General features: G+C 43.5%; 1 protein-coding gene across 3 annotated transcripts in view; it reads left to right on the top strand.

The window, feature by feature from the left end:
• The window catches only part of ATXN7L1 (ataxin 7 like 1), a 64,863-nt gene that overhangs the window by 26,047 nt on the left and 15,273 nt on the right, over positions 1-23,543 (top strand). The window contains exons 3-6 of one of the 3 annotated variants that reach the window (XM_087722317.1): positions 1,022-1,126; positions 14,642-14,867; positions 18,156-18,436; positions 23,118-23,225. In XM_087722317.1, the coding sequence (XP_087578443.1) occupies positions 1,022-1,126; positions 14,642-14,867; positions 18,156-18,436; positions 23,118-23,225 (720 nt within the window). Of the gene's footprint in view, positions 1-1,021; positions 1,127-8,223; positions 8,454-14,641; positions 14,868-18,155; positions 18,437-23,117; positions 23,226-23,543 lie in introns of those variants that run through there. The other 2 variants (XM_087722316.1, XM_087722315.1) reach the window with 2 other exon arrangements.

Raw genomic sequence — 23,543 nt, 5'->3', positions numbered from 1 at the left:
AGGTGCTTTGGGATAGTAGGTTGACCATCTCTTCTTTGTGGTAGCCCCTCAAGTATTGGAACACGGCAATTATGTCAGTGTGAATGGAGAAGTGGGATATGAGCCGAGGTGGCACAGTGGTTAAATGCAGTACTGCAGGCTACTTCAGCTGACTGCAGTTCTGCAGTTCGGCTGTTCAAATCTCACCGGCTCAGGGTTGACTCAGCCTTCCATCCTTCCGAGGTGGGTAAAATGAGGACCCGGATTGTTGTTGGGGGCAATATGCTGACTCTGTAAACCGCTTAGAGAGGGCTGAAAGCCCTATGAAGCGGTATATAAGTCTAACTGCTATTGCTGTTACCTCTGCATATATACCTATTGTACATCCCCTAAATTCAGAAGGGCTTAACTTCTGAATAAAGCATGCAATCGTCTCTAATTCTTTTTTTTTCTTTTTTTCTTTTTTTGGTGCTTTTAAAAAAAAAATACAATGTTTTACCTTTTTGAAAAGGAAGTATCTAGGCAAGGATTGCCTTTGCCCAGAAATGGAAAAACAAATTAATTCCAAGCGAAGATGAAATAATAAGAAAGGTTATGGACTGTGCTAAAATGGACAGACTAACTAAAGAAATCCAGGGAAAGGAAGAATCAGAATTCTACCAGACATGGGATAAATGGTATAGATGGATGGAGGAAAGAAACAAGAATCAATGAAGGAATATAACAAAACTCAAAAAAATAATAGTTATGAGTAAAATAAGAGGGTTAAGAATGGTGAAATCCGAATGAAATACAATAGAAGGGGAAATAATATAAGGTGAGCGGTATCGATTGATGATTGCTATTATAAAAAACAGGAAGCTCCTGTTCGTATTGTATTGTGCAAATGTGGTGTACGTCTAATTTTTGTGTGTGTGTATTTTACATGTTTGTTAATAAAAATCTTTAAAAAAAAAAAAAAAAAGGAAGTATCTGGGTTTTTTCTCCCTCCTAAGAACGACTTCTAATGTTTGTATCTATGTATTTCTTAACTTTCCCACAGATATGCACTTATTTGGCCATTATCCAGCTCATGATGATTTCTATCTAGTTGTGTGCAATGCCTGCAATCAGGTTATCAAGCCACAGGTTTTCCAGTCCCACTGCGGTAAGTGACACATTTTGTTCATGGTTGACATTCATTTCATGTGCTTCCCTCGGTTGGAATTCTAAACAGAAGGAGGGGGGGAAACAAAATAGGTGGACTTGCTTGTGGCCGATTTGAGGCGGGGGAGCGGGGGGGGGCAGAAGATGCACCTCTCTGTACAGGTAGCACTCGGTTATAACAGTTTGCTTTAATCACTGTTCGAAGTTAACAAGAGCACTGAAAAAGTGACTTAATTTTTTCACACTTACGACCTTTCCAGCTGTTGTGGCCTGCCAGTGGCCAGCGGAGCTGGCAGCAGATTCAGACAGTGAGGAGGTTGGGGAGGAACATGGGCCAGCCGTGGAATCTGGGGAAGGCTCGGACGAGGGCTCTGTGTCGGAGGCAGAGAGGGGGCCAGGGCTGTATGCCAGTTATCAGCTGCCTTCGGAGTCAGACATCACTGGGGCAGACGAACAGCTGGAGCCTGTTCCCAGTGTGCGCATGCGCAGAGTTGCCAGAGGAAGGGAACAGCTAAAGAACAGGGGTCGACTTGGGAGTAAAGCCACAGGTGGACGATGAATGGCCCCTCCCAGAGGAACTAAAAGAGGAGCAAAAGGGGAGTGGAGTTTGCAGGAGACAATTAGTTCGCTTAATTCATTCGTGACTCTCCGAGACTCTTTGCCAAGTTCTGCAGATATTGGCCTGGCAGCTCTCCAAGCCAGATAAGGTCTGTGACTGTAAATCCTCCCTTGAAAGACTTTGCTGGATGGGAATGAGCAGAATTCACGGAAAATTAATAAAAGGGTTTTTTGTTAGGACCAGGAGTTTGCTTCATGCTCTTGTTGCAGGAACTGGGTATGTCTAGTTTAATGAAAAGAAGGACCAGGGGAGACATGATAGCACTGTTCCAATATCTCAGGGGTTGCCACAAAGAAGAGGGAGTCAAGCTATTCTCCAAGGCACCTGAGGTAGGACAAGAAGCAATGGGTGGAAACTAATCAAAGAGAGAAGCATCCTAGAACTAAGGAGAAATTTCCTGACAGTTAGAACAATTAATCAGTGGAACAACTTGCCTCCAGAAGTTGTGAATACTCCAATACTGGAGGCTTTTAAGATGATGTTGGATAGCCATTTGTCTGAAGTGGTGTAGGGTTTCCTGCCTAGGCAGGGGGTTGGACTAGAAGACCTCCAAGGTCCCTTCCAACTCTGTTATTCTATATTCAATAGAATATTTTAAAGAAAGCGATTGCATGAGATTGAAAGATACCATATTTGAGGTTTCTTGATGTTTAAAATTCATTTATTTCATGTAATGTTCCCAATGTGGATATTAATAATAACAGTACGAATACAAATAGATCTTGACGAACATAACCTCTTGACGGTGCTGAAATATTTGTCAAAAAAAAGAATAGTGCCAAAGAGTGCAAACTCGCAGTTTGCCGAAATTTTGTTCCAGGTGCCCTGATCCAGGCAACAATTCCTGGGGAAAAGTTGTAGCTTGACTTCATAACGTTATCCCCCTCGATGTACCAACCCGTTGACTCGCTTAACAAAGCAACCGCCCCCCTTAGTCATGGACAGTTCATGTGGCCGTAAGTCGAGGACTGCCTGGTGCATTCTCTCTTCTGTGTGAACATTTTGCAGTGCCTGAATCAGCCCACGCTCCGTCTTGGGTACCGTCCTCTGTTGCCCTGACAACAAGGCCGAGTTTTAGGAGGAAGCAGCCTTTGCTTGTCCTGGAAGTAATCTCTTTTTAGAAAGCTGGCAGATCTCCTTGATCTCTTTGCTTGGGAGACGGCGACAGGGTCCCCTTGGAATCTGAGAGGCATCCTCCCTGCTCTACTTTCTTCGCTATCTGCTCCCCAGCCGCAACGGATCAATATAGGAAACGCTTGCCAAAGCATCCGTAGGGGATACACAGGCAGTCCTCACCTTAACGGCCACAATTTCAGCCCCCGGATTTATCTCGCTAAGCGAGAAATTAGCTTAAGCGAGTTTTGCCCCCTTTTGCCACTTGTCTTGCCACGGTTGTTAAGTGAATCGCTGCCGTTGTTAAGTTAGCCCACGCGGCTGTTAAGTGAATCTGGCTTCCCCCCCCCCCTATTGGCTTCGCTTGTGAGACGGTCGCAAGAGGAGATCACATGACACACACACCCCCCACACACACGGACATGGCAATCGTCGTAAGTGTGTGTCAGTCGTCCAGTATCCAAATCGCGTGACCATGGGTGAAGTGTGAAAAATGGTCATAAGGCACTGCTTTCAGTGCTGTTGTAACTTTAAACGGTCACTAAGTGAACTGTTGTAAGTCGAGAACTGCCTGTAACGCTCACATCTGAAGACATTTGTCGTAACTGATGATTAAAAAGGGTTACATGGACGTGGTTTATTTTATTATATCAGTCTCTTTTTGGCTAAGAACTACCATATTTCTCAGAAAATAAGACCAAGTCTTATTTTCTTTTAGACTTGAAAATAAGCACGGGGGGTTATTTTTATTTCGCCTTATTTTTTTGACGCGGCCTTACTTATTTTTAGCGAGCAGGATGAAAATACAATATAATAGCAGAGTTGGAAGGGACCTTGGAGGTCTTCTAGTCTAACCCCCTGCCTGGACAGGAAACCCTATACCGTTTCAGACAAATGGCTATCCAACATCTTCTTAAAGACCTCCAGTGTTGGAGCATTCACAACTTCTGCGTGGCACAACAAAACCGCGGTCCACTAAAGCACGCCCGATTAAAGCGCGTACATCAGCAGCGCGACAAATACGACCGCGGAGAAAAAAGGGCGCTTTAAAAAGCACTTTTAAAGCAAGCCGATTCACGTTAAGGTAAGGGTTAGGGTTAGGGTTAGGTTAAGAGTTAATGTTAGGTTAAGCGTTAGGGTTAGGTTTAGGGTTAGGTTAAGGGTTAGCGTTAGGTTTAGGGTTAGGTTAAGGGTTAGGTTAAGGGTTAGCGTTAGGTTTAGGGTTAGGTTAAGGGTTAGGTTTAGGGTTAGGTTAAGGGTTAGCGTTAGGTTTAGGGTTAGGTTAAGGGTTAGGTTTAGGGTTAGGTTAAGGGTTAGGTTAAGGGTTAGGTTTCGGGGGATTAGGTTTAGGTTTACGCGTTAATTTTAGCTTTACCGCTCACAGCGTGCTTTTTTCGTCGCGCTGTGATGACATCAGGTACACGGTTTCGTCGAGCGCGCTTTAGTCGACCGCGGTTTTGTGGTGGAACCAACTTCTGGAGGCAACCTCTGTTCCACTGATTGATTGTTTTAACTGTCAGGAAATTCCTCCTCAATTCTAAGTTGCTTCTCTCCTTGATTAGTTTCCATCCATTGCATTTTGTTCTACCGTCAGGTGCCTTGGAGAATAGTTTGACTCCCTCTTCTTTGTGGCAACCCCTGAGATATTGGAACACTGCATAAATAGGGAGGGGGATTTTCCTGCCTGCCATCCTTCCCTCAGTCTGTCCTGAGCTTGAGGAATGGATGACAGGCAGGAAAATCCCCCTCTCTCCATTTTCCTCCCGTTTGCCAAAAAGCCTCCCGCGAGCCTCCCCAAAAGAGGGAAAAAGCAAAGCAGCTGGCCAGTTTCGGGGAAACGGCCCAAGAAGCAGAAGCGCTGCTCCCAGAAAGAGAAGGGCCAAAGCGGTATTTGCGCTGCCCCAAGGGGCCAGCAGGCTGCAACCGGACAGTTGCCCGCTCCGCCACTCATGCTGGCCACGCCCATCGCTCCCGGGCTTATTTTCAGGGTAGGGGTAATGTTGTGGCCCAGCAGGAGCCGTTGGAGCTGCAAACAGACTCCGACAGCGAGGGGCCTTATGAGTCGGCTCTGAAAGAGGTGGAGGACCCTGGACAGGGTTCTGACTCTGAGCAGGGCGCAGAGAGGCTGGTTGGCCACCAGGAGGTGCCTGAGGCAAGGAGCAGCGGTGAGAGCCGAAGGGAGTGTGCTCATGATGTCAGGCCTTGGAGTAGTGACGAGGAGACAAGGGAGGAGGTGGTCCTGGAAGCCCGGCAACGCCGGGCAGATCGACGGAGAAAACAGCTACGCAGTTACAAAAGATAATTGGACTCAGCTGGTTGTAATTAGGCTCCTCTCAAGATTGTATTTAAGGAGGGACTCGGGGAGGAGTCTGGTTTGCAGGAATCAACTTCATTCATAACGCTGGAGAAGCTGTTATCTGTCTCTGTCGAAGTCTGAGTTGCTGCCAAGGTTCTTATCTGTTTGTTTATGCTTGAGCTTTCAGCCACCGAAGTTTATGTTTCCTGTTAATTAAAGTGCTGTGGAATTCCAGTTGAGCTTGTCTCGGCATTCGTTACTAGACGGAAGAGGGGGTCAGAACAGGGTAATATTAGGCCCACCGCCCAAACATTAGGGTTGGGCTTATTAGGGTGGGTCATGTTTTCGGAGAAACATGGTATGTCTGCTAAACACTGTTCAGGTAGTCCTTGAATTAATGACCATTCCAAAGTTCCATTGCTGAACAAGAAGGTTGTTAAGTGAGTTTTGCCCCATTTTATGACCTTTTGTAACGGTTGTTAAGCAAATCACTGCAGTTGTTAAGTGAATCATTTAGTCATTAATCTGGCTTCCCTCTTTGATTTTGCTTGTTGGAAGCAAGATTTTTTTGGGGGGGGGTGTCACGAAGGGTGACCCCATGACCCCAGGGCAGCCGTCATAAATATGTGCTAGTTGCCAACTCCCCTGTGAAGTGGGTTGGGCTGAGAGAGTGAGTGACAGGCCCAAAGTCACCCAGCCGGCTTTCATGGCTAAGGTGGGGCTAGAACGCTCTGTCTCCTGGTGATTGGGCTAAGTTCACCCAATCGGCTTTCATGGCTAAGGCGGGACTAGAACTCTCTGTCTCTTGGTGATTGGGCTAAGTTCACCCAATCGGCTTTCATGGCTAAGGCGGGACTAGAACTCTCTGTCTCCTGGTGATTGGGCTAAGTTCACCCGATCGGCTTTCATGGCTAAGGCGGGACTAGAACAGTCTGTCTCTTGGTGATTGGGCTAAGTTCACCCAATCGGCTTTCATGGCTAAGGCGGGACTAGAACTCTCTGTCTCCTGGTGATTGGGCTAAGTTCACCTGATCGGCTTTCATGGCTAAGGCGGGACTAGAACAATCTGTCTCCTGGTGATTGGGCTAAGTTCACTCGATCGACTTTCATGGCTAAGGCGGGACTAGAACTCTCTGTCTCCTGGTGATTGGGTTAAGCTCACCCGATTGGCTTTCATGGCTAAGGCGGACTAGAACTCCCCGGCTCCTGGTGATTGGGTTAAGGTCACCAGCTGGCTTTCATGGCTAAGGTGGGACTAGAACGCTCTGTCTCCTGGTGATTGGGCCAAGGTTGCCCAACCTGATATCCTGGCTAAGGTGGGACTAGAATTCACAGTCTGTGCTTTCTAGCGTTCTACCTTAACCACTAAACCAGCTGGTTCTCGCCTGGCAAGCAGTTCCTGCAAGAAACTCAATAGGCGCATGACGTGTTTAATCAGTTACATGTGATTACATTTTTTATAAATTACATAAAAATGGCTCTGTGTGTGTCTGTGTTCCAGCATAACTGTGGAATGCCTCAAGCAATTTCAACCAAATTTGATACACAGATAACTTACTCTCTGAAAACTAATACCATGAGGGTAAAACACCCCTAACAACCTCGTGTGTGTGTGTGTTAAGATACAGCCTGTTGTGCCTTTAAACGGCTTCTACTGTACTGACGTAAAATGACTTCTACTGGAGATGCAATGGTAACAGCTTCACAGTACTCCACAAGGGGGCTCCTTCTGGTAAGCGGGAAAATCCAACATTAGAAATTATATTTGGTCCGGACATTTTCCCCCTGTAAATAAATACTTACAGTCCTCAACTTATAACAGTTCATTTGGTGACTGTTTAACGGCACTGAAAAAAGTGACTTATGTCCATTTTTCACACTTACGACCGTTGCAGCATCCCTGTGGTCACGTCATCAAAATTCAGGCTCTTGGCAACTGACTCGTAGTTGTGATGGTCACAGGGTCACATGATCCCCTTTTGCGACCTTCTGGCAAGCAAAGTCAGTGGGGAAACCAGATTCACTTAACAACCCCGTGACTTACTTAACAGTTGCAATGATTCACTTAACGACTGTGGCAAGAAAGGTCATAAAATGGGGCAAAACTCACTTAAAAACTGTCTCACTTAGCAACAGAAACTCGGGGTTCAATTGTTGGCTAAGCAATTAAAAAATCTGAAGTGATCATTTCCCTAAAATCTGCAGGAGCAGAATTAATTAAGCTATTTAACATGCTACCGTATATCTTCTAAATGAGAGACATGCCAAAATGACATCTCCAAAATCCAGGCGGTCTTCGACCGTTCATTTAGTGACCATTCAAAGTTACAACGGCATTGATGAAAAGGGACTTATAACCGTTTTTCACACATAACGACCGCTGAATTATCCCTATCAAAATTCAGACGCTATATTTAAATCATACTATCCATCCCTTAATTGCTGTATTATTGTTAACAAATGTGGCTTAGCAAGTCCATTACTTTCACAGCTAGTCCTCAAGTTGCAACAGTTCATTTAGTGACCATTCGAAGTAACAAGGGCAAGGAAAAACGTGACTTATGACCATTTTTCATGCTTATGACCGCTGCATCTTCCGCATGGTCACGTGGTCGAAATTCGGATGCTTAGCACCTGACTCACATTTATGATGGTTACAGTGGCCCCGGGGTGTGTGTGTGTGTGTGTATCACGCGATCCCCTTTTGCGACCATCTGACGAGCAAAGTCAGTGGGGAAGCCGGATTCACTTAACAACATGTTAGTCCCTTTAACAACTGCCACAATTCACTTAACAACCATGGCGAGAAAGGTGGAGCCAAACTCACTTAACAAATGTTTCCCTTAGCCAGGTAAATTCTGGACCCCCATTGTGGTCGTAGGTCGAGGACTGCCTGCAGTAGCAATAATCGAATTGTTGCGGGATGTTCACCCCTAACCATCTTCCAGTCAGAATCCTCTCCTTCTGCTACCCTTCAATCCCAAAGTAGACCCAGTCAATTTCCCAAGAACAAACACCGTCCCTTAAATCTGTCGGTAGCGTTGTCGTCGTATAGCAGAGCTGACAGGGTATGTAACAACCGGGTGTGTTGCTTTGTGTGGCCCGAGCAGTCGGTGCCCCGAGTGCAAAGCTGCTGTTGTCGGAGCAGAATCTGCTTCCCTTCCAGCCTTCTCCACGGCAATTGTGTTGCGGCTGTCATTCTCTGGCGGGGTCCCTGCCGTGAGTCACTTTTTGTGTTCTCGCGGTTCGAGTTGTTTACGGCCGTCCTAGGACTTAACTTGCCAGGCCTAGCGCATCCATGTAAGTCCTTTGCGTTTCCTTTTATCTAGCGAGATAATCCTCTGCGTGATTTCTCCCCTTTTCCTTCGCAGCCCTTAAGCACTTCTTAATTGCTATTATTTCGGAAGCTTAACAATCTCGTGCCCGTGGTGGCAAAACCAGGAAAGTCATTTTAGCATGGCAGGGGAATATTGCAAGTTCGCCAACTGCTAAAAAGGATCGGTGTTTGTGCGGCTGGCACGTCGTTCCCTTTTGACAGTTTTTTACCCCGAGTAACACAAACTGAACACCCGTTGCCATTTTCCTTCGAGTGGTTGTTTACATTATTGTAAAGCGAGACTCTTTGAAATGTTTCCTTCTTTGATATCCTTGGAAATCATTGTCCTGCGAAACTTGCAAAACATCACAAACAGTTCTGTTTTCACTTAAAATCCCAGTTTGACAGGGTACAGAGTGTGCTCCGTGTTGTCACAGAGAAAGTGAAAGTGCTCAAAATGCTCACAACCCCTTGGCTCCGTAGCAATCTGCCTTTTTAACCGTGCGTTTCCCAGGTACTTCAATTCTACGATGTTTGGTTTTTAAAACCGCGTGCAATATCCCCCCCGGGTCTTTTTTTCCCTTTCCTTTGCTTTAACTCTGGAGCATTTCAAACTGGGTATGTGACTCGTATCCACTACCTACCACGATAGTAACCTCCTGCATTATTTTGCGACGGGTTAAAAAAAAAAGAGAGAAAAAAAAGGAATGCTTGCAGAGCAGCTAAAAATATTCCACAGCCTCTGCGAAAGCCAACATTGATTGCTTCCGCGCTTAAATAAAAACGTGAGGAGTAAGCGAATCGGTCAGCCTTGAGAGAAATGTCATTTTCTAGTAAGTACGACGTTCCAAAACGCTTCAGGCCAAGAGTCTGTCATTTTCGCAGCGCCATAGTGTTAAATGTCTTTTTTTTTAAAGTGCATGCATTTCTGCAATCTGCGAAGGCTCGGTTAAAAAAAGGCCTCGCATATCTGGCAGTTGTGTTGTGCGATATTAGGCCATCCTTCAGTGCAGAGGTTGCTGCTATCAGGAGGGGCCCATTTATTTATTATTATTTTACAGAAACATAGCACGTTTTGTGGCCATTTGCAATGTTTCTACTGCTTTAATGCATTTAAAAAAAAAAAAAAAGAAGTCCTGTCAACAACAGAAAAGCATCTCCGGGGCAGGTATCCTGCAAATTGAAATTCTTTAGTATAGGCGAGACGACACTCCTCTATGATAAATAGATTGGGCTCTGTGAGAGCATCACCTGAAGGGGGGAGGAAATCAAATTCTGCTCTTGTATTTGCTAAGAACTAGAAATGGCCATGTAGGTAATTTAGGAAAGAGCCAATCTGAGGGTGTTGCTGTTGTTGCTGTTGTTGTTGTTGTTATCATCATCTCTTCATTAAACATGAAACTCAGTTAACTGAACATTTAAAAATATGTCACAAATACCACTGACTGGTTTTGTTGTTGTTGTTGTTGTTGTTATTGTTGTTGTTGTTGTTGTTATTGTTATTGTTATTGTTGTTGTTATTGTTGTTGTTATTATTATTATACAATTGTATCACAGCGGCCAGTTGTTTCGCCAGATTCGGTCGGGCCCCACCCAGGGGCCTAATTGTTGTTGTTGTTATTATTATTGTTGTTGTTGTTATTATTGTTATTATTATTACTTTATTCTTTATTCATTTATGCTTTTATTCATTAAACAAGAAACTCAGCCAACTCAACATTCAAAAAATGCACTACAAATACCAGTGACTGGTGCTAATGGTTGATACGGTTTGCTGCCAGCGTCCTAAGTATTAACCAAGTACCTTCTTAAAATATAAGATGTTCCGAGTAGCGCACTTTTTTTGCAGTTCCGCTGGTGTTATTGCAGGAAGCTGCCATTTGCTGATGTATCTTGTAAAATTCTTGGACATGGGGCCAAGTGCCCCGATGACAATGGGTATCACTGTTACATGCTCCATCCATCATCCAAATCCCATTATTATAATAATTATAATAATAATAATTATTATTTCTTTTATTCATTAAGCATCAAACTCAGTCAAGTGAGCATTTGAAGATGTGTCAAAAATTTCATTGACTGGTGCTAATGGTTGATATGGGTGGCTTCCAGTGTCCTAGGTATCAACCAAGTACCTTCTTAAAATATACGATGTTCCGAGTAGCGCAGTTTTTTGCAGTTCCGCTGGTGTTATTGCAGGAAGCTGCAATTTGTTGATGTATCTTGTAAAATTCCTGCACATGGTACCAAGCGCCCCGATGACAATGGGTATCACTGCTACATGTTTCATCCATCATCCAAAACCTATTATTATTATTATTATTCGCACAGTCAGCCAGATGTTCAGTCTAGGTTTGGCATTTTTCTCTATCTATCGAGTCCTTACCCAGGACCTGGGATAGGCAAATCTGGATGTTTGATGGTGTTACAGATATCGCTGCAGGATGGAAGCAATTCCAAGTAAAGCCGCCTTCTGCAATTGACTGGTGGCAAATTTGTCAATGCCTACGGTGTTCAAGTGATGCTCTAGTTGTTTTGGGACTGCACCCAGGGACCTATGAGTATTGGTACTACCCTTGCTTGCCTTTGCCATAAATGTTCTATTTCTATTTGTAGGCCTTTGTATTTTGCTATCTTCTCCAGTTCTTTCTCTTCTCTTCTGCTGTCTCCAGGCACTTCCACTTCCACTATCCAGACATTTTTGTCTTTCTTGTTGACAACTGTTAAGTCCGGGGTGTTATGTTGTTGTTGTTGTTGTTGTTATTACTACACTGTGGTGGTGCAGTGGTTAGAATGCAGTACTGCAGGCTACTTCTGCTGACTGCCGGCTGCCAGGAGTTTGGCGGTTCAAATCTCACCTGGCTCAAGGTTGACTCAGCCTTCCGTCCTTCCGAGGTAGGTAAAACGGAGAGCCAGATTGTTGGGGGCAAGAGGCTGGCTCTGCAAATCGCTCAGAGAGGGTTGTAAAGCACCGTGAAGCAGCATATAAGTCTAAGTGCTATTGCTTTTATTCTGCTATTGGTTGCCTCTAAGGGAAAGCATTGAAGGCAAATGAAGGCCAGGCAGAAGAACATCATCATGGCTTCAAAAATCTAAGGGACCGGTTTGGATAAAACTCAACAGCACTTTTTCACGCGGCTGTTGATAAAAATAGGATCGCCAACATCCGATGACGGATATGGCACAAGAAGGAGAAGAAGGGAAAGCATCTCAAATTATATTAGTATTATATTGTATAACAGCTTGACAGGATGTACAACGCTTTGACAATGTTTTTTATGTGGGGCTCTCAAACCTAGGTTGTTTCATTACCCAACTAGGTAACATCATCTCTGCTACAAGGGTGTGAGGTTTGCTCTCATTTGAGCATCCCACTCACTTCTAGCGCTGATGATGTTACCTAGTTGGGTAATGAAACGTCTGCAAGAACACAACCAAGCTCAGACAGCACCAAGGACCCTCCCAGTTCTACCCAGTTCAAATATTCTCTTCTCTACATCATTTTATGTGTTTGCATTCCTTTTGCTTGTCTTCCATAATTGTGTTGTGATCTCCTGGCGGCCTGTGGAGCTGGCAGCAGATTCGGACAGTGAGGAGGTTGGGGAGGAACATGGGCCAGTTCTGGAGTCTGGGGAAGGCTCTGATGAGGGCTCTGTCGGAGGCAGAGAGGGGGCAAGAGCTGTATGACAGTTATCAGCTGCCTTCAGAGTCAGACATCAGTGAGGCAGAAGAACCGTTGGAGCCTGTTCCAGGTATGCGCATGCGCAGAGTTGCCAGTTGAAGGGAACAGCTAAAGAACAGGGGCCAAAGAGGCGGGGCTGACGTCGCAACGATACGACGTGCTATCTTGGAGCTCCAAGATCACCATCAATATCTCTGCTGCTGGACGGTCCTTTTGGACCTAAACCGTCCTGTAAAGACAGTGATAGAGAAGGGCACATCCTGCTGATCTCAGGGACATTGCAAAGTCCCTGATTGATCCAGGAGAAGCTCTTTTTTCCAGCCACAGAGAAGCAGCCATTGAAGCTGCTGAAGTTGGGACAGCTCCAGAACGGAAGGAAAGTGGGAGAGAAAGTGTGTCGAATTGGTGAGATAAATTTTATTATTAGAGAAGAGAACAATCAAAAAGATCAAAAGTAAAATTAAAATTGAAGACAGAAGAGAGTAAGCGGCGAGATTAAGCCTGAATCAAACTTAGTGTGTTATCTTTCTTTAATTTTTCTTTTTTATGGATGGAATTTTTACAAATGCCTCTTACTTTTTAAATTGGACTTTTTTTCTCTTTTATTTTTCCTTTTTTTAATACTTATTGATTAAGACTTTCTTTTTCTTTTTTCAACGCTTGATTGGATTGGTTTTTTTTTAAGAACTTTTCTCCTTAAGTTTGGAATACAAAGATGGGAGTAAAAGCAGAGGAAAAAGACATAACACTGCCACTTAGAGGCTTGAAAACTTGGAAACATTGTTTTTCTCTTTTCTCTTTGAACATTTGATAATTCAAGGCTTCTGAGCTTGTTTATTGAAAGTGATAATGGGAAGAGCACGGATGTTTATAGAGGTGCTCCTCTGGTGCTCATCAATAGCTGGACTGGAGTGAAAAGAAAGCCTTGACTTGAAAGATTATAATGAACTTGTTTGAAATTTAATAAAAAAGCTTTGGATGTTATAGTCGCAGTGTTTACTATTTGAAAGAATGGTGCAACATGAAAAAGAAAAGAAATTAACATTGTAAATGATATGCTAGAAATTCAAAAATAGAAAAGAGAATGGACAATATAGAACAAAGAACAGAAAAAATAGATGAAAAAATTGAGAATACTTACCAAATGATGATGAAATTTGAGGACAGAGTTCAAAAAATTGAAGAAAAAGATGAACAAAGATAAGAAAATTGTTGATATTGACAACAGATTGAGCATGGTTGGAAACGACAGGAGTGGAATATTGAAAGGGGAGATTGATAGACTGGAACTTTATCTCAGATTTCAAAACATAGAAAAAGAAAAGGGAGAAAATCTGGCAGAAGTAATGAGAGAAATTTTGGCAGAAGCATCGGTGATAACCAAAGGCAAGCTGATGGAAGGAACAGATGGAGGGTTTTGAATCTTTACAAGATATGCGATGAACAACAAGTTGCCCTTATAAGATCTACTAAGAAAGCAATTAGAACACAAATACTACAATTGGCAAAAGATATAAGATTGCACTATTCCTTGGAAGGATACAGGATGATGCAATGAAATGTCATAATAAAAATTAAGTTGAATTTAGTTAAATTTAGAATATTATGTATAAAATGAAACAATAATAGATATAGTCAAATAAATTAACAATGATAATAATGCACATATATACACCAGATTGATAATATGAAATTCTATATAAATTGTAAGTGAGGACTATGGAGAGGATGCTCAAAAGCTTTGTAACTAAAGATAAACAATTTTATATAGAATATAATATAAATATGTAATATTGTTGGATGATTTTAGGATGATGTAATGAAATGTCATAATATAAATTTAGTTTAAATTTAGAATATTTCACATAAAAGGATGTAATAATAGTTGTAGTCAAATGAATGTTTAATAATCATAATAATTGGATACATATATATTAGATTGATGATATGAGATTTTATGTAAATTGCAAGTGCAGACTATTGTGAGGAAGCACAAAAGCTTTGTAACCAATCGACATATTGTATATAACTGGAGGATGGTTTTTATGTTTTGTGTGCGTTTATGTCTGTTTTAAAATAAAATAAAATATTTTTTAAAAAAGAACGGGGGCCGACTTGGGAGTAAGGCCACATGTGGACAATGAATGGCCCCTCCCAGAGGACATAAAAGAGGAGTGAAAGGGGAGTGGAGTTTGCAGGAGACTATTAGTTCGCTTAATTGGTTCATGACTCTCCGAGACTCCTTGCCAAGTTTTGCAGATATCAGCCTGGCAGCTCTCCAAGCCAGATAAGGTCTGTGACTGTAAATCCTCCCTTGAAAGATTTTGCTGGATGTGAATGAGCAGAATTCACAGTCAATTAATAAAAGGGATTTTTGTCAGGACCAGGCATTTGCTTCATGCTCTCGAGAAGCCCGTGTCAGAACAAATGGCCTATATTTTTATTCATTTAATATTGTTGTTATATATATCTATATATTACCTATTGCAGAACGAAGACACGGTTCAATGTGTAAACCTTCCTCATCTCCAGCATCTCCAGGACCCTGCAATTCCAGGGCATGCCTCATACAGATGAAGCCGAAATCCTGCATCAGTGGCCATAACTCCGTAAACAACAACGCAAAGCCATTCAAAACGCCCAAAGACAATCTCATTACCTCCAGTAGCAAACAGCATATGGTCTTTTCTTCAAAAGTCTCAAGAGACAAACCTTGGTAAGTTGGTCTTCTTGCAGACTCTCGATTTCATATCCTTTTCTCAGTATTGGATTTCCATATTTAGGTTTCTGTCTAGTTGTTTCTGCATGCAGTGAGCGCCCTTGAGCGCCATCCCGAGGGAAGGAATTGAAAAAGTTTATATCCAGGATGTGAGTGTTGCGGTGGCCTAGAGGTGGAGCTCTTGCTTCACAATCAGGAGGCTGTGAGTTCAATCCTAGGTACAGGCAGATATTTCTCTTTCTGGGCACAATAGGAATATAGCTGCTGAATATAACTCCTCATTGGTGATGGGAAGGGCATCTGGCCAGTAAACACATAGCTCCATTCAGTTGCCTAGACTCTACCCGGCAAAGGATTATGCGGTCATTAAAAGGAGATGATGACGACATATACATATACACATATACATTTAGTCTTTGACTTACAACAGTTATCCCAGAAGATAGTTGCCCCTCCCGAATGATGAATGCATGTTGGTTACTGTTTTTATTATATGTGTCTTTGTTGTTGTCTGTATCTCCCCTTCCCCGATTTTATGTGAGCCGCCCTGAGTCCCCTCAGGGAAAAGGGCGGCCTACAAATCTCAATAAAATCACTAAAAAAAAAAAAAAAAAAAAAAAAATTTAGTGACCGTTTGAAGTTACAACAGCACTAAAAAGGTGATTTATGACCATTTTTCACACTTATGACCATTGCACCCTCCCTATAGTCACATGATCAAAATCCAGATGCCTGGCAACTTGCTCATACTTCTGACCATTGCAGTGTCTTGGGGTCATGTGATCCAACAAGCCAAGTCAAATAGGAAATCCATATTCACTTAACAACTGTGTTACTAACTTAACAATTGCAGGTATTCACTTAACAACCATGGCAAGAAAATAGGGCAAAACTCACTTAAGGCTTATACAACATAATTAGGTTGCGCGAGACTTATTCAAGACTAAAAGTTAAGAAACCCCTGATGTGCATTTCTAGCATTCTTATGGAAATTTTAAGATTTTTTTTAAAAATTCCACTTCAGACATTTGTGCAATGTCCTACAAAATAGCAGCCAGAAACATAATGCCCCCCCAAAAGAGACACAAATGTGGTTTTATTTAGAAACAAGCACGGTTTCAATTAGTTGCATTAGCGTGCAAAATGATTTCAGCTCAGAACATTTTGAGCTCCTAACGCTCCGGTTTTGGATTTGATACGAGCGGTTCTAAACTTAGCAGAAATATTCCGGAGTGGTCTTGGGAAGTTTAAGATGTGTGGCCTTCAATTCCTGGCTGGGGAATTCTGGGAGTTGAAGTCCACACATCTTAAACGGTTGAGAAAGGCTGGGTAGGAAATTGCCACAGAAAATAGTTAGACCCTCGCCTATCTTTTAAGATTAAAGGTTAATTGAAAAATCAACTTAAACTTTTCGCCACAGCAAAAATATTAAATGGAATGAGCCTCGATTACCAAAAAGTTGATTGCTCCTTGTCCGAGAAAAAAAGCAAAGAATGAAATATAGCTACTATATGAATTGACCTGTCAGCTGACCAAACCTTTTCACAAGGGAGTCCTCAACTTATTACTACAATTGCGAGCAGAATTTCCATTGTTAAGTGAGATGGTTGTTAACCTGATTTTATGGGCTTTTTGCCACTGTTAAGCCGTTCTCACTGCAGTTTCGTAAATAACACGGTCCTGACTATGAGAAATGTAACATGTCCCCGAGACATTAACAGGAAGTTTTGATTCAGCTTTGATTTCTTTTAAGAGAAGGGAAATATTTCATAATTCAGCTTCATTATTTAATACTAGGTGGTCATTGTTTCAGAGATGTTTCGTTACACGAATAGAGAAATAAAATGTGTGGGCAGAAAAGCCAATAGAGCAGAAGTGACTTCCGACTTCCTGCCGTCTTACCCAATGACTTTATTAGTGGGGAAGCTGGCAGGGAAATGTAAGAAATCACAATCCGGTGGTGTGGCTGATTGTGGCGACACTGCAGTGTCCAAACTTTGCGAATGCAACTGGTGTGAAGACTTTTGAAATTTCAATTACACAGAAGTAAGGATCCCAGATTTTCTACACATTTTCCCAAGTTAATGGATTTGAGATATCTTGACTCAAAACCTTTTGCTCTGTCGTGCACCGTTTAGATGAATTGAACATTACAGAAGACAGAAGTTTTGTAGTATATAGATACACATGCAAGTGTGATTCTCTAACATGTTTTTAGCACGCAATAATACTGATAAGAACAGATTTGTGTGAAGTGATCTGGGCACTGCTTTAGTGGTAAAACACATAATTGGAAGGGATTGAACTGGTTTGATTTCTCTGTGTGCGATATAGATGTATTGTGAGAGAATATTTCAAAAGCGTAAGAAAAAAAACAGGCAAAGAAAGATAATGGGGATGCAATAGTATTTTTCTCTCTGATAGTATCTATCTCTTATTAAGAATTAAATCTAAAAAATTAAGCCTGCACATAGTTGAAATATTGATAACAGGAAAGCAAAAAGATAACAATTGGTGAAGTCATGGAATAATATCTGCCATATTAATTTATACCAAAGCTGATCTTTATGTCTTAAAAATGCTGATAGTTTTTTATACTAACAGTTTGATTTATAGTAAGCAGGCAGTACATATTTTTTGGCATATAAGACACACCAGAGATAAGACGCACTAAGATTTTGAAGAGACAAATTAAAAAAAAAAGTTTTTGCACTCTGCAGACCTCCCAAAATGAGTCATTTTTCACGAAAACGGGCCCGTTTTTTGTAAAAAAAAGGGGGGGGGGCACACATAGCCTTTAGGAGGCTTGTAGAGTACTCCTGGGAGCTGGGGGGGTCAAAAACGAGCAAAAAACGGCCCATTTTTTCACTCATTTTTGCCTTCCCCAACTCCCAGGAGCATTCTGGAAGCCTCCTAAAGGCTATGCATGGCCATTTTTGCAAAGGGAGTGGGGTTTCGGGAGGCCAAAAATGCTGTATTCAGTGTATAAGACGCACCCAGATTTTCACCCTCTTTTTTGAGGGAAAAAGGTGCGTCTTATACTCTGAAAAATACAGATTACGTAAAATTTTACAGAACCAATGCTAGCACCATCTCTAGCACTGATGATGTTACCTAGTTGGGTAATGAAACATCTGCAAGAAAACAACCAAGCTCAGAGAGCACCAGGAGCCCTTCACTTATTTGTCAGCGTGCAAGTTTAATTCACGTAGAAGAAAGGCAAGGTAATGTTACTATGAGTGGTGCAGAAAATACATCTTGAATACTTTTCTTTTTCCCCTTCAGTGTTCCTGTTCCGGTAGTCAGCCTCGAGAAAATCCCTAATCTAGTCAAGTCAGATGGTGCCAACATTAAAATGAACTCGACGGCCACTCCTGCCGTTGCCGCCTCCTCCGCCTCTTCGTCATCCACCATCCCTGCTCCAGTTAAGTCCGCTTTGACCTCCAAATCGGTGCCGCCGTCGCCCGAGAAGATTCTGAACGGCAAAGGCGTTCTAGCGCCCCCCGTAGACAAGAAGCATCAAAACGGCACCAAAAACAGTAACAAGTCTTATAAGAGGGTTTCAGGTGAGTGGCGCCCGCAGCACGGCTTAACGAGATGCCGCCCTTCTTCGTTAAACGACGGCTACTTCACCAACGGATTGTTCTCCCCAACCTGCTCTTTTCCAGCTGTCTGCTTAAAATATCAAGCGCATGTCAATGTCAATCAAATGAGAGGCCAGCTTGCTTTTGGATTTCTCCCTTTGTGAGCCAGGGACGTGGTGGCTCAGTGGCTAAGACCCTGAGCTTGTCGATCAGAAAGGTCGGCAGTTAGGCGGTTCGAATCCCTAGCGCCGCGTCACGGAGTGAGCTCCCGTGACTTGTCCCAGCTTCCGCCAACCTAGCAGTTTGAAAGCATGTAAAAAATGCAAGTATAAAAATAGGAACCACCTTTGGTGGGAAGGTAACAGCACTCCGTGTGCTTTAGGCGTTTAGTCATGCCATCCACATGACCACGGAGACGTCTTCGGACAGCGCTGGCTCTTCGGCTTTGAAACGGAAATGAGCACCGCCCCCTAGAGTCAGAAACAACTAGCACCTATGTGTGAGGGGAACCTTTACCTTTTACCTTTTGTGAGCTACTGTTGCAGCATAATTTGGCAAAGATGAGATACAGATAGTCCTCGCCTTACGACCGTTGAGCCCTTTCGTGGCTAAAGGAGGCATTCCTTAAGTGACTTTTGCCCCTTTTTACCCCATTTCTCACCACGGCCGTTAAGGGAATCCATGCAATTATTAAATGAGTAACATGGTTGATTAAATGAATCTGGCTTCCCCATCAGCTTTGTCAGAAAAAGAGGATCACCTGACTCCGGGGATATTGCAACCGTCATAAATATGAGTCAGTTGAGTGGTGCGGTGGCCTAGAGATGGACCCCTCGTCTCCCAATCAGGAGGCTGTGAGTTCGATCCTAGGTAGAGGCACAGATTTCTCTCTCCGAGCACAATGAGAATATATCCGCTGGACAAAACTCCTCATTGGTGACAGGAAGAGCATCTGGCCAGTAAAACACTCTGCTAACTCCATTCAGTTGCCCAGACTCCATCCCGCATGGGGATCGTTAAAAGAAGATGATAAATATGAGTTAGTTGCCAACAGTCCAAATTCAGATCCGTGACCCACGGTTTTAAGCGTGGAAAATGGGTCACCGGTCACTTTTCCCAGGGCTGTTTTAACTTTGAACGGTCACTAAAATGAACTGTCATAGGTTTGAGGCCTATCCGTACAATTATCTAAAGCCAAGAGGCCGGTTGCTTCCTTGGTCGTATCAATGGAATGTCTCGGGCTGCTCTCCAATTTATCTGGACAATGAATAATGGAGATTAGGTAGATGTAAAGGTTAGTGTTCTTCCATTAGACTCGGGTATGACCCGGTGCCCAGTGGCACTCATTGACTTATAGAGCAGGGAGTTTTTCGTCCCACTGAGAAATGCCACATCTGGATAAGGTAGGTCCCTCATTCTATGTCCCATCAGCCAACATTGAATTCATGTGAACCTTCATGCCTGCCTGTCTTGTCGCAACCAAGGTTTGTTTTGTCTTCCGTACGCTGTTACAATGACATCCCTTTGCTTGCTGCATTTTAGCTGCCCATCGGACGCCCGCTAGGAGTTACTAACCCTTCAATTACGACTGCATGTTTAAAAGTGGAAACCCTGAAAAACAGAACATAATTTGACGGCCCCGAGCCTTCTAAAAAAAAACCATTGAGCTGAAAGTTGAACGCATAGCGTTCATACGCGACCTTCCAGAACTGCTTTAGTGGACAGGTCCAATCCCATCCCTACAGGCAGTCCTCGACTTACGACTACCACCGAGCCCTAAAATTTGCTGCTGTTCAGCGAGACATTTGTGAAGTGAGTTTTGCCCTGTTTTACGAGCTTTTCTGCCTCAGTTGTTAAGTGAATCACTGCAGTGGATAAGTTAGCAACTTGGCTGTTAAGTGAATCTGGCTGTTGTGTTCCTCCAGCGGATCTGGCAGCAGATTCAGAAAGTGAGGAGGTCGGGGAGGAACATGGGCCAGTCCTGAAGTCTGGGGAAGGCTCTGAAGAAGGCTCTGTGTCGGAGGCAGAGATGGGGCTAGGGCCATCAAACAGCTTCGGACATCAGTCGGCAGAAGAACACTGGAGCCTTTCCCAATGTGTGCATGCACAGAGCTGCCAGATGAAAGGAACAGCTAAGGAACAAGGGTTGGAACTCGGGAGTAAAGACACAGGTGGACGGTGAATGGCCCCTCCCATAGGGAATAAAGAGGAGCGAAAGGGGAGTGGAGTTTGCAGGAGACAATTAGTTCAATCCATTAGGGTGAAGATCTGTTCCTGACTTTTTGCCAAGGAATTGCTGCTACAGCGTGGAGTTTAGAAGATATCGGCCTGGCAGCTCTCCAAGCCTGATAAAAGTCTCTAGTTCTGAAATCTCTCGAAAGACAGTTGGCCGGGACTTTGCTGGAGAGGAATTCCCATTAACCTAAATAAAAGGGGTTTTATCGGGATGAGGAGTCGGCTTCATGATCTTGGGAAGTCTAGGACACTGGCTTCCCCCTTGCTTGTCAGAAGGTCGCATAAGGGGATCATGTGACCCCAGGACACTGTGACCGTCCTAAGTATAAGTCAGTTTCCCAAGTTGGGTTTTGATCACATGATCTTGGGGATGCTGGGAAGGTTGTAAGTGTGAAAAACGGTCATGACTTTTTCCCACTACCGTCGTAACTTCGAACAGTCACTGAATGAGTGGCTGTAAGTTAAGAACACTATGTTAAATATAGACAGTCTTATGAAGAAATTTGTGCCATAGATGGCTAGCATTGTAATAATGCAGCAAAATAATTGCCAAGCTTCTTCATTTTCTTAAATGCAGGTAGTCCTCGACTTACAACAGTTCACTTAGTGACCATTAGAAGTTACGACAGTGGGGAAAAAAGTCACTTACCACCACTTTTCACACTTTACGACCATTTGCAGCATCCCCGTGGTCAGGTGATCAAAATTCAGATGCTTGGCAACTGACTCATTTTTATGACGGTTGCAGCATGTGTGATCCCCTTTTGCGACCTTCTGTCAAACCAAAACCAATGGGAAAGCTGGATTCACTTATTGGCCTTGTCCCGAACTTAAGAACTGCAGTGATTCACTGAATAACTGGGGCATGAAAGGTTGTAAAATGGAGCCAAATTCACTTAAACAAAGGTCTCAATTTAGCAGCAGAAAGTTGAGGCTCAGTTTGGGGTCGTAAGCCGAGAACTACCTGTAGGGATGGGATTAGACCTCTCCAATAAAGCTGTCTAATATATAAAGTCCAAAATTTGCTAGTCTAGAAAATACTAAACTGTAACTTGGCTTGGGAAGGGAAATATTTCAGTGTTTTTGTTGGCAATGGCAGAAGGCAAGTTATGGAGTTACAACAGGGATTTCCTGCGTCCCGTTGCACAAGAGTGAGCAGCCGTAGCAACTCTCCTCAGCCATATCACTCCTAATATGTTGGATTGTCACAAGTCAACACTTCTGCCTACACTACTGCATGTCTGGGAAGGCTCATGGCACTGCAGTTTTAATTTCCGATGTATAACAGAATTGGAAGGGACCACGGAGGTCTTCTAGTCCAACCCCCTGCTCAAGCAGGAAACCCGATACCATTCCAGACAAATGGCGGTCCAATCTTTTCTTTAAAAGCTTCCAGTAATGGAGCACCCACAACTTCTGGAGACAAATCATTGATTACCGTATTTTTCGGAGTATAAGACGCACATTTTTCCCGCAAAAAAGAGGGTGATAATCTGGGTGCGTCTTATACACCAAATACAGCATTTTTGGCCTTCTGAAACCTCGCGCCCTTCACAAAAATGAACATGCAGAGGTGTTGGGAGGCCTGCAAAGTGTTCCTGGGGGCTGGGGGAAGGCAAAAAAGAGCGAAAAATGGAACCCCCCCCCCCAGCTCTCAGGAACACTCTACAAGCCTCTTAAAAGCTATGCATGCCTCTTTTCTGGCAAAAAAATGGCTCGTTTTTGCAAAAATAGGTCCATTTTTTGCTCATTTTTGCTTCCCAGCCCCAGGAGCAATTTGCAGGCTTCTCAAACTCTTTGCATGCCCCGTTTTTCACAGAAAATGAGGTGTGGAGGAGGGTTTGGAAGGCCTGCAGAGTACAAAAACTTTTTTTTATAAAAAAATTACCTCTTCAAAATCTTTGTGCGCCTTATACTTCGGTGCATCTTATACTCCGAAAAATACAGTAATTGTTCTGAACACTTTTCTTTATAATCTTTAAAATCTTTTCTTAAAAATGGAGCACCCACAAAACTGGCCCTAATTATTCTGGGTGGGCATTTTCCCCATGGGACTCACCCTCGTCTCCCGCCACGGTGAACACTATCCCCACCAATTACAATATCTGCTAACCGCAACCCGAGGACGGGCTCCCCCATTTTGATAAGAACCGAAGCAGAATTCCGCAAAACGGCAGGCGTATCTCCCCGTATCCTCTTTTGTTTATTTTAATTTTTTTATTTTCCCCCCAAACGTTTCAACCTCCTCCCCGCTTTGGAGGGGCAATCGCGGGCTTCTTCCTAGGCCGTGGCGCAACCGTTCCCCCACCGCGGCGGTGTGATGTCTCCCCTGCGGAGAGAACCGCCGCGTCCTCGCTAGGGTAACTAAATAGCGTCCTCTTTCTCAGCATTGGCTGGTCCTCACTTGGAGTCTGGTGTTCTGTACTAGGTGCCAGAACGCACGAACGCGGTCAGCCAAGAGGAAAAGAGGAGACTGTGAGAAGGGTGACAGAAGGTCCAGCGGGAAAGTCATATAAGGAGAGGCTGAAGGAGCTGGGTATGTTCTACTTAGAGAAGACTTAAGGGAAGGTCCGTCATTGTGAAAGAACAGGAGGGTGGGGGGGAGAGGAGGGGGGGATTCATCTCTTTCAACTGATTTATGTGTCAGGATAATCCATGGTCAGGCATGACATCAAGTCTTGAATTTGCATGTTCCGATCCTCCCCTCTCTCTTTCCCCGCCCCACATTCTTTATGTGTTCCACCTCCCTCCATAAGTTCTGTTACACAATGGTATCCAGATGGCAAAATGTGGGTTTTATATGGTTTACTTGCCCAACCTGGGGGTGGGGGGGGGAGGAGGAGGAGGAGAAAGA

The sequence above is a fragment of the Thamnophis sirtalis genome, unplaced genomic scaffold, assembly GCF_051295495.1.
Source record: "Thamnophis sirtalis isolate CommonGarterSnake01/CBP01778 unplaced genomic scaffold, rThaSir2_p1.2 scaffold_9, whole genome shotgun sequence".
In the NCBI taxonomy this organism is placed as follows: Eukaryota; Metazoa; Chordata; class Lepidosauria; order Squamata; family Natricidae; genus Thamnophis; species Thamnophis sirtalis.
This window is presented reverse-complemented; position numbering and strand designations above follow the sequence as displayed.